The sequence below is a fragment of the Diabrotica undecimpunctata genome, chromosome 11 (genome assembly GCF_040954645.1).
Source record: "Diabrotica undecimpunctata isolate CICGRU chromosome 11, icDiaUnde3, whole genome shotgun sequence".
Classification (NCBI taxonomy): Eukaryota; Metazoa; Arthropoda; class Insecta; order Coleoptera; family Chrysomelidae; genus Diabrotica; species Diabrotica undecimpunctata.
Genome location: NC_092813.1, coordinates 7,211,551 through 7,223,070, shown reverse-complemented (window position 1 = coordinate 7,223,070; position 11,520 = coordinate 7,211,551). Strand labels below are relative to the sequence as shown.

Genomic DNA, 11,520 nt, shown 5'->3' with positions numbered 1-11,520 from the left:
GACCAACCAGTGGCGTAGATGCGCCTTCTCGGGCCAATTCATCAGCCTTCTCGTTGCCACGATGACCCTTATGTCCCGGCACCCAGGCAAGTGTCAACCTGTTTTGACTTCCCACCTGAGAGAGGACATCCAAACAGTTCCATACCAGCCATGAATCGACCTGTACCGAACTGAGAGCCTTTAGAGCCGCTTGACTATCCGAATAGATAACGATGGAGTCGTTATCTACATTTCGGCCGATTAGTTCCATAGCGCACCTGTGTATAGCAGCTAATTCGGCTTGAAATACGGTCGCGTATGTTCCTAGACATACCCGGACTTTCGTCCTTGGTTTTATGCCATATATTTCAGCCCCCGTACCTGTTTCCGTTTTGGAGCCGTCCGTATACCATATTGAGTTTGCTGTTAGCGGCGGACCAGTTTCCCAGTCCTCTCTTTTTGGTATTGTAATTTGAAAATTTTTGTTAAAACTATACCTCGTAACCATTCGGTGTACAGGCATTCTTAGAACGGGGTCTGCCTTTATGTCCTGGTAAAGCCTTAAGTTATCAGCTCTCTGCATCATACTTATTGGAGCTTGGCCTTGGATCAACCGATGTACTGTTGATCTGGCTTCACTCTGTATGTATATATGCAGAGGTGGTAGGTTTAGCAGAACTTCTAGCGCGTCCGTTGGGGCTGTTCTCATGGCTCCTGTAACACTCAAGCATGCAAGCCTTTGTGTGCTACTGAGCAATCGAATCGCCCCGGACTGTTGCGTTTTGTTCCACCACGCCACTGAACCATAAGTTATCATGGGCCTTATAACCCTTGTATATAACCAGAGGTTCATTTTAGGATTTAACCCCCAATTCTTACCACACATTCGTCTACATGTGTTCAGGGCCATAGTGGCCTTCTGTGTGACTTTCTGAATGTGTGCATTCCATGTCAGCCTCTGGTCGAATATTACACCTAAGTACTTGGCCTGACTTGTAAATGGAATTTCTACTCCCTTGAGCACTAGTGGCTGTAAGCCTTGCAGTGCTCTTTTTCTGGTGAAGGGAACAACAGATGTTTTTTTAGGGTTAACCTTCAGGCCTTCTTCCTCACACCAGCTGTCCACCATCCTCAGAGCGACTTGAAGTCTCTCCGAAATTATTTTGGTAAAGCGTCCTCGGACTACAATTACCAAATCGTCCGCATAACCCAGACAGTAAAAACCCTCCCTGGACAGTGTATTAAGTAGGTCGTCCATAAGCGTAGCCCACAGTAATGGGGATAAAACTCCTCCTTGTGGGCAGCCGCTTCCTGCCTTCGCTTCAATAGTGGCTTCACCTAACGAGGACACAATGATCCTGTTTGTTAAGGTCGCCTTTGTCCACTCGCATATGAAGGCAGGAACTCCTCTTCTTTTAAGCGCGTCCGTTACAGACTCGAAGGAGACGTTATTAAACGCTCCCTCCACTTCCAGAAACGTCGCCACCGCTATCTCCTTGTCATCTAGCGACTTTGAGAGCAGTCTGTTAAGATCATCCAGCGCCAAGTCAGTTGACTTTCCTGACTGGTATGCATATTGGCGATCGCTAAGTGGATTCTCCATCAGCACGTCGTCCCTAATATACCTGTCTATCAATCTTTCCAGCGTTTTTGCTAGGAAAGAGGATAGACTTATTGGTCTGTATGACTTGGGGGTTTGGTCCATTACCCTACCAACCTTGGGGATATATGTGACTTTCACCCTTCGCCATGCGGTTGGAATATATCTCCATGCCAAACTAGCTTTGAAGATCTTTGTTAGATGCAGGATGATCACATCCTGTCCCTTCTGTAGCAAGGCTGGATAAATCCCGTCCATTCCAGGTGATTTGTATGGCTGGAATTTATTGATGGCCCACCTGATTTTTTCCGGTCTCGTGATGTCGGTAGCTAATTTCCAGTCCGCCTTAGTAGGCCTCACCGTTTCGACTGTCAGTTCGAGATCTTCCGTATCTTTTATGGTGCCGATTCCTCCCTCAAGAGACTTCTCGAGTGAGCCTCTATAGCCTTCCCAATCCGTCTCTCTCGGGTTCCTGAACCTTTCCACCATTCGAGTCGAAGTAATTAAATCAAATCAAATGTGCCTATGGTCGGAACATGAAGGTTCCTCTGACACATGCCAATTCTTTATAGTATCGTACGTTTTTTCACTGCAAAGTGTTACATCTAAGACTTCTTTGCGCGTGGCCGTAACGAAGGTAGGTTTATTTCCTATATTGGCTATTTCTAAACCCATGCTTAAGATGAACTGTAGTAAAGACTCACCTCGACTGTTGATGTTCGTACTCCCCCATGCCAGATGGTGGGCATTGGCATCACATCCCAGTATTAGATGAAGGTTCTCCCTTCGACTGTAGGTTATAACGTCCTCTACTATGCCTGGGCGGAAGACCTTCTCTCCAGCGAAGTAGGCAGAACAGACCAACCATCTTTTACTACCTTTCTCGGTGGAAGCGGTTGAAATACCTGTAACAAAGTCTCCGGAGCAAAGATCCGGAATCAGTGTACAGTTTACTTCGTTACCATATACAATGCATGCTCGAGGTGTCTCTCCTTTCGCATCGTATAGTAACTTACCTTGTTGCGGCTTCAAGCCTGCAATCTTCCCTCCGTGGAGCCATGGTTCCTGCAGTAGGGCCAAGTCCAGGCCTTCCATGTCAAACCTTCTGCACAAAACCGCCGACGCAGCTTTAGCATGATGAAGGTTGACCTGCAGGACCTTTACTCTGCCTTCCTCTAAACTGAAGGCTAACTTTCGGGTTTTCCCGTGTCCTCTACCCCTTCCATGGGAGCGGCCACCCGCTCAGTGGCTTCTAGCCTTCTGGGCGGGTTTGTAGCACTCCCCTGAAAGTCGGTACGGACTTCTTTCGGGATTATTCCTTCTTTAGCTCCTTCCCTCGACTTATCATCCTTAGGGCGAGCCTTGTGTTTGGTCGAAGTGTTAACCTTCTTTGGCGCTGCTTTAGAGCTTTGCCGAGGTTGCGGCAGTTACGCCTTGCAACCCCGATGGTCCGGCCTCTGCAACCTTCCTAATGTACCCATCATCCTTGACACGGAATTTAATTCTTCCGATGCCAAAATAAGGACACATTTGAAGTTTGTTGAGTTCCTCAAAGGACTCTTTGTCCATTGAGAGGACCCATACCTGCCCTTTTTCTGCAGGTGTTTTGCCCAAAACGGTCCATATAAGGGTGTTGAGCTTTCGGTTGCTGACCCTTAATCGATTCAGCACACTTTCCGCCTCCAACCTCTTTCCGTCCTCGTCTGGGATATAGACAGTGCAAGAACACGGCCTCTCGACTTCACTCTCGTCCTTAGCCTGGAGGCTTGCACCTTCCCAAGGCTTCAGAGTGGGAGTAGTGTCCCTGAGCCATTGTGCGCGTGCACTATCCGCGCACGTCATTACCAGGTAACCGGGCTTGAACGTGCTCTTTAGGAGCCTGATTTGCGGCCCTTCTTCTGGCGTTCTCTCCAGAGCGTCCAAGATGGATGTTTGCACTGCCTTAAGCTTTGTGGGTTCCATCCTGACTCCAGCGAAGCCATCACATACTACAGCCACCTTTGCCGAGCAAAGGGCTTGTGTAAAAGTCATTTCTGACTTCCTCGGCCTCTTTTTGGCTTCCGCTGGTGGCGTACTGTGGTCTGACCTTTGTCGCTTCTTTGTAGACTTTTGCGTAGCCATTTCCAGCTTTTGCTCCGCCTTCTCTTTAGACTTAGGGGGATTGTCCTTTTGTCGTTCAAGCACCTTGGTGCGGTTGGCCTTGATCACCGAGCGCTTGGCTTCAATGTAATCCTGGCCTTTTCCCACCAGATCCCTTACTTTCTTCTTGGAGGCCCCGGCCAGCCTGGCCTTAATAACCTCCTCGTCTGTCATTAGATATACCTCCTCTAGGGAGGTGACTCTAACCGCCTTCCTTTTGGTCGGCTTCGCTATCTGTATAGTAGTGCCTTCAGGGCTTTCTACTACGGGTTGTTCGGGAATATTGGTTTCCATATTATTTTCCATATTATTCCCACGAGTAGCTAGGGAATTGCAGTCCACTCGAGCAGAGCCCCGCATGCCCGAGTAAGGCTAATTACTGTGAGGTGTCGCCTGGTTCCTTACAGGAATCGCTCTCGACCAACTACGCATGGCCATTCATCCTTCGCCGCGATGTCTTCCAGCTTGAATTGCGGATTTTTTAAAAGCTGGTTTTCTCCATCTGGACTCCTCTGTCTGGGTTACCATTCCATAGCCAAAAGGTCCCCGTTTTTTGGCGCCGGGAATTCACCATTCATCCTTCCGTGAGGATAAGGACTAGTCGGTGATAGATGCTGAGATGCAGTTGGGCTGGTCTTCTCTTCTACTGGTATTTATTGGTGTCACCTATTTGGCGTCAGTGACCCCACCAGTGCCTCGCCGACAATTTCCGAGCTACGAGCTTCCTGTTGGGGTGTGAGGGGGCGGGAAGTTGGATAGGGTGAGTCGGCTACTCCTAGATGTGTGTCTGTGTGTGTGTGTGTGTGTGTGTGTCAACTCGCAATACTACAATTTTCGTAAATATTACGTGATGAAAAAGTTAAGGGAACGAAGTAATGTCGACAACAACCAAATGTGATCAATTGTTTGTATCATACTTCATAGACTGAGAAATAAATTTATAGAACGCTTAAAGTTTGAAGTTTATATAAATATCTGACAGCAGCACTATTTAAATTTAAAAATTAACTAATTTTTATTATTTATTATTTTTATTTAAATTTAAAAAAAATTAATAGAAATAATCATAAAACCACGTAACTGTAAAATGAAGAATGTTATGAAAAACTCTCAATTTTATTTTAATAAATAATAATAAATACATCAGTGATGTTGCAAAATTGACAATTTTGTATTTTTTTTTTAAGGAATCTTTTTTTTTGAGCTGTATTATCTGCAGTTGTATCAGACTTTCTTTTTTGAGCTCTTTTGCTTATGGTTGCGGACCTAGAAAGATTTTTTCAATATTTGAAAATTTGTACTCTAATTAGTAAGTTTAAGATAAACTGTCTATGAGATTTGCATCGCTGCAACTATACCACTCTGGTAATGTTCTGGCAAGTTTTTCGTCTATAAACTTTCGTGTATTAAATAACACACGGGTTACACAGCATTCATCAAATATGGTAGAAAACATTTGAAGACATATTTTTGTGAATGTGCCCATCAAATCGCTAACATATCTTAATTGACAAGTTGTGTCACTTATTGCATATTCTTTATAAAAAAGTAATATTTGTTGCTTATTTTCTATATCTTTTGTGCCCTCTAATTTGGTTTTGCAATTTTCACAATTAAATTTTTCAAAACATTTTTTAAATAAGTACCCTGCAAAATAATAAACTGAACATTTTTCTAAACTTGAAGCCAATGTATCTGAATCTAAATTTGTTTGTCGTAATGAGTTATTTTGAGAAACATTTTCTGCAGATAATAATATACTGTCGTCGAATGCGTTATCACCTTTAACGCATTCCTCGTCACTATTTAAATTATTAAAAATATCAGAATATATATAAGACGTTTCTAAAATATTTGTATCGTCATCACAGTTGGTCCCAGAGTTTGCTGTCATAGGCGGTTTCATAATATTGTGTACAATGTTTATTTTAAAAGCAGCTTTAAAGTTTCTTACAGTGGGATTTCTACTGTAACCACCTTTCTGTCTGTAAATAGAAAATTGATTTTCTAAGGGATCTTGGATTAATCTTCCGGTTAATATATAACAAGAGTTTAATGTTGTCAAATCACTATAAAATTGTCTTACCGCGTATATGGTGAGAAGAAAGCAGTCGAAAGAAGGAGGTCTTTTTAAACCCTTACTTGTCTGTTTCCACATACTTTTCAGTAATTCGTATCCTTCATTAACAGCACTAATTACATCTTTGTTTTGATTACAGTAGACACGATTACAAGGCTTAGGACTGTACTTACTTTTACTGTTCAGGGCATCAAACAAATTGTTCATAGTTTCGACAAAATAAGCCGTGTTTTCAGCAGTTGTTGAAGCCAGTTCTTGTGTTTGTACTGCAGTTTTAATAGCTGCAGCTATAGAACGACTAAGTAATTGAGTGCCAAGTTTAACATTCATTTTTTCAAATGAGTTTGGATTTAAATGTTTATCTGTTAATTTTAAAAGAGCTCTCCCGGTTTTACTTCTTTGGTCAATACCATACACTTTTTTAATATCATCGAATATTATAAATTTGTCATTAAAAATAAAATAATTGGTAATAAAATTATTTCTTATACATTTTATTAAATGTGGTACATCATAAAATGCAAAATACTTATGCGTGTCTGCAACAAAGTAGGGTTTTTCAATTGTTATATTTAATAATTTATATAATTTTTGATTTATCACCGATAAATCACAAACTTTTCCTAAGGGTTCTAAACCGGAATCTCTCAATCTTTTGAGGTCATCAATAATTATTTCTTGGAGTATTATAGCTCCGATCCCTCCCCGGGACTGTAATTTTGCCTCGACGTTGGTGGGAGGGCCGAGTAACTGGTCTTGGTCCCTGAAATTCGCCTTCAGCTTTTAGTTTACCCTTCCAACTTCCCTACGGCTACTCCAAATTTCTCTAATCTCAGTCGCCAAACTCCAAAACCCGGCGGCGGTGGGGTCCCACGCATTAGACGCGTCTGCCGGTGCGGGGACCCCGCCCTCGATCCTGACACACACACACACACACACACACACACACACACACACACCCTAGAGGAGGTGGATCTAATGACAGACGAGGAGGTTATTAAGGCCAGGCTGGCCGGGGCCTTCAAGAAGAAAGTAAGGGATCTGGTGGGAAAAGGCCAGGATTACATTGAAGCCAAGCGCTCGGTGATCAAGGCCAACCTCACCAAGGTGCTTGAACGACAAAAGGACAATCCCCCTAAGTCTAAAGAGAAGGCGGAGCAAAAGCTGGAAATGGCTACGCAAAAGTCTACAAAGAAGCGACAAAGGTCGGACCACAGTACGCCACCAGCGGAAGCCAAAAAGAGGCCGAGGAAGTCAGAAATGACTTTTACACAAGCCCTTTGCTCGGCAAAGGTGGCTGTAGTATGTGATGGCTTCCCTGGAGTCAGGATGGAACCCACAAAGCTTAAGGCAGTGCAAACATCCATCTTGGAGGCTCTGGAGAGAACGCCAGAAGAAGGGCCTCAAATCAGGCTCCTAAAGAGCACGTTCAAGCCCGGTTACCTGGTAATGACGTGCGCGGATAGTGCACGCGCACAATGGCTCAGGGACACTACTCCCACTCTGAAGCCTTGGGAAGGTGCAAGCCTCCAGGCCAAGGACGAGAGTGAAGTCGAGAGGCCGTGTTCTTGCACTGTCTATATCCCAGACGAGGACGGAAAGAGGTTGGAGGCGGAAAGTGTGCTGACTCGATTAAGGGTCAGCAACCGAAAGCTCAACACCCTTATATGGACCGTTTTGGGCAAAACACCTGCAGAAAAAGGGCAGGTATGGGTCCTCTCAATGGACAAAGAGTCCTTTGAGGAACTCAACAAACTTCAAATGTGTCCTTACTTTGGCATCGGAAGAATTAAATTCCGTGTCAAGGATGATGGGTACATTAAGAAGGTTGCAGAGGCCGGACCATCGGGGTTGCAAGGCTTAAATGCCGCAACCTCGGCAGTCAAGGCTAAGCAAAAAAGGAAAGAAGTAAAACCTTCAGAGGGGCAAAGCTCTAAAGCAGCGCCAAAGAAGGTTAACACTTCGACCAAACACAAGGCTCGCCCTAAGGATGATAAGTCGAGGGAAGGAGCTAAAGAAGGAATAATCCCGAAAGAAGTCCGTACCGACTTGCAGGGGAGTGCTACAAATCCGCCCAGAAGGCTAGAAGCCACTGAGCGGGTTTCCGCTCCCATGGAAGGGGTAGAGGACACGGGAAAACCCGAAAGTTAGCCTTCAGTTTAGAGGAAGGCAGAGTAAAGGTCCTGCAGGTCAACCTTCATCATGCTAAAGCTGCGTCGGCGGTTTTGTGCAGAAGGTTTGACATGGAAGGCCTGGACTTGGCCCTACTGCAGGAACCATGGCTCCACGGAGGGAAGATTGCAGGCTTGAAGCCGCAACAAGGTAAGTTACTATACGATGCGAAAGGAGAGACACCTCGAGCATGCATTGTATATGGTAACGAAGTAAACTGTACACTGATTCCGGATCTTTGCTCCGGAGACTTTGTTACAGGTATTTTAACCGCTTCCACCGAGGAAGGTAGTAAAAGATGATTGGTCTGTTCTGCCTACTTCGCTGGAGAGAAGGTCTTCCGCCCAGGCATAGTAGAGGACGTTATAACCTACAGCCGAAGGGAGAACCTTCATCTAATACTGGGTTGTGATGCCAATGCCCACCATCTGGCATGGGGGAGTACGAACATCAACAGTCGAGGTGAGTCTTTACTACAGTTCATCTTAAGCATGGGTTTAGAAATAGCCAATATAGGAAATAAACCTACCTTCGTTACGGCCACGCGCAAAGAAGTCTTAGATGTAACACTTTGCAGTGAAAAAAGGTACGATACTTTAAAGAATTGGCATGTGTCAGAGGAACCTTCATGTTCCGACCATAGGCACATTTGATTTGATTTAATTACTTCGACTCGAATGGTGGAAAGGTTCAGGAACCCGAGAGAGACGGATTGGGAAGGCTATAGAGGCTCACTCGAGAAGTCTCTTGAGGGAGGAATCGGCACCATAAAAGATACGGAAGATCTCGAACTGACAGTCGAAACGGTGAGGGGAGCTGTTCTGGCCGCTTACCAGGAGAATTGTCCAGAGAGAGAAAAGAAAGGAAAGAAAAACACACCCTGGTGGAATGAACACTTACAAAAGCTTAGGGCAGATGTAAGAAGGCTATTCAATAAAGCCAAATTCAACCAGGACTGGGCCATTTATAGAGAAAAACTGACGCAATATAATAAGGAGATCCGAAAAGCCAAAAGAGACTCGTGGCGAAAGTTCTGCGAGGAAGTCGAACAGGCTCCCGCATGTTCCAGAATCCACAAGGTCCTGGCTAAGGATGGTATTGCGAATCAGGTCGGCCTCTTGAAGAAAGAGGACGAAACGTATGTAGAAACCCTGGAGGAAAGCTTAATAATGCTCACCAAGGTACATTTTCCCAGCTCATCCATTGACAATAATCCTTCGATAGAGGTAGCTCATCCCAGAAGGCCTACTAAAGCGGACTGGAAATTAGCTACCGACATCACGAGACCGGAAAAAATCAGATGGGCCATCAATAAATTCCAGCCATATAAATCACCTGGAATGGACGGGATTTATCCAGCCTTGCTACAGAAGGGACAGGATGTGATCATCCCGCATCTAACAAAGATCTTCAAAGCTAGTTTGGCATGGAGATATATTCCAACCGCATGGCGAAGGGTGAAAGTCACATATATCCCCAAGGTTGGTAGGGTAATGGACCAAACCCCTAAGTCATACAGACCAATAAGTCTATCCTCTTTCCTAGCAAAAACGCTGGAAAGATTGATAGACAGGTATATTAGGGACGACGTGCTGATGGAGAATCCACTTAGCGATCGCCAATATGCATACCAGTCAGGAAAGTCAACTGAATTGGCGCTGGATGATCTTAACAGACTGCTCTCAAAGTCGCTAGATGACAAGGAGATAGCGGTGGCGACGTTTCTGGAAGTGGAGGGAGCGTTTAATAACGTCTCCTTCGAGTCTGTAACGGACGCGCTTAAAAGAAGAGGAGTTCCTGCCTTCATATGCGAGTGGACAAAGGCGACCTTAACAAACAGGATCATTGTGTCCTCGTTAGGTGAAGCCACTATTGAAGCGAAGGCAGGAAGCGGCTGCCCACAAGGAGGAGTTTTATCCCCATTACTGTGGGCTACGCTTATGGACGACCTACTTAATACACTGTCCAGGGAGGGTTTTTACTGTCTGGGTTATGCGGACGATTTGGTAATTGTAGTCCGAGGACGCTTTACCAAAATAATTTCGGAGAGACTTCAAGTCGCTCTGAGGATGGTGGACAGCTGGTGTGAGGAAGAAGGCCTAAAGGTTAACCCTAAAAAAACATCTGTTGTTCCCTTCACCAGAAAAAGAGCACTGCAAGGCTTACAGCCACTAGTGCTCAAGGCTCTAAAGGCTCTCAGTTCGGTACAGGTCGATTCATGGCTGGTATGGAACTGTTTGGATGTCCTCTCTCAGGTGGGAAGTCAAAACAGGTTGACACTTGCCTGGGTGCCGGGACATAAGGGTCATCGTGGCAACGAGAAGGCTGATGAATTGGCCCGAGAAGGCGCATCTACGCCACTGGTTGGTCCGGAACCCTTCTTTGGAATCGCAAATACGATAAAAAGGGCAGCCATATACAAATGGGTGCAACAGAAGTCTCTTGAGTGGTGGAACAACTCACCAGGACAGAGGCAGGCCAAACAGTTCATCAAAGGACATTCGGCTAAATTTACAGCAGACTTACTTTCGCACAGACGCAGGACTGTCAGAATGATAGTGGGTCTGCTCACTGGGCACTGTAGACTCAATAAACACTTGAGTCTTATAGGCCTGACAGAAGAGGACACCTGTCGTTTCTGTCTGGAAGAAGAGGAAACCGCTCTACACGTTCTGTGCCATTGCGAAGGTCTCGCACGAATGCGGTTTCTAGAACCCGGTGAGGAAAAACCGGAAGCACCAGTCTACATGAAAAGGCCACTATCAAGGCTGTTGAGTCTCATTAAGAGGACCAAGCTAGATGAAGTGCTTTAAAATAAGGGGGAAACACAATAGATCTGCAAAGGTCGCAGTGTATCAGGCTCTATTGGCCGCCCCATTTTCTACATTCTACATTGTAGCTCCGATGCCATTTCCTGTTAAGAAATAAGCTATAGGTATTTTCCAATTGCTAAAAATACCTCGAACCATTAGCACCAAAGCTTGTCCAGCCAAAACTGATTTTTTTCTATTCTTACCAATATCCTCAAAACCTTCAATAATATCCAGTTTTCTATTATATTCTATTGTTCTCTTAATGGCCATCTCATCAAATAATAAAATTGATTTTCTCTCTTTAGGAGACATGCTCTCTGCTTTAATTTTTATATTATCAAATATTTTTTTATTGAAACCGGGGTTACAGGTAAAGTTTGAAATCCATGTTTTTAGTGTTGAAACCGCTGGTAAAGCAACTCCTTTTCGACGAAGAAATTTATACGTGCTAGGTCCTTTATAAAAAATCTCAATAGCCGTTTTTTTTTATTGGGGACCACTGTTGGTTTTTCTTATGCAACTGCATTCTCAGTAACGCAGCAGAAAACTGAGTTTGTGGCTTTGGTGCAGATTGTACAGGTTTTGTCCCAATTTTAACCAGTCTCTTTTTTAGTGCTGTTATTCGAGTTTTCAGAAGATTAATCCGTATTCGAGATGCATGTAATCTCCTTTGAAGTGTATGATAATTATGAAATCTTTTTTTCTTGACCAATGGTGATAACGGCATATCTATAAGC

The 11,520-nt window shown here is 44.5% G+C and overlaps 1 protein-coding gene across 1 annotated transcript; it reads right to left on the bottom strand.

The window, feature by feature from the left end:
- Positions 1-2,092: 2,092 nt before the first annotated feature.
- Positions 2,093-2,674, bottom strand: LOC140452622 (uncharacterized). Its single transcript, XM_072546942.1, has one exon. It carries the CDS (start codon positions 2,672-2,674, stop codon positions 2,093-2,095), a length of 582 nt encoding a protein of 193 aa, XP_072403043.1.
- Between the last annotated feature and the right edge of the window lie 8,846 nt (positions 2,675-11,520).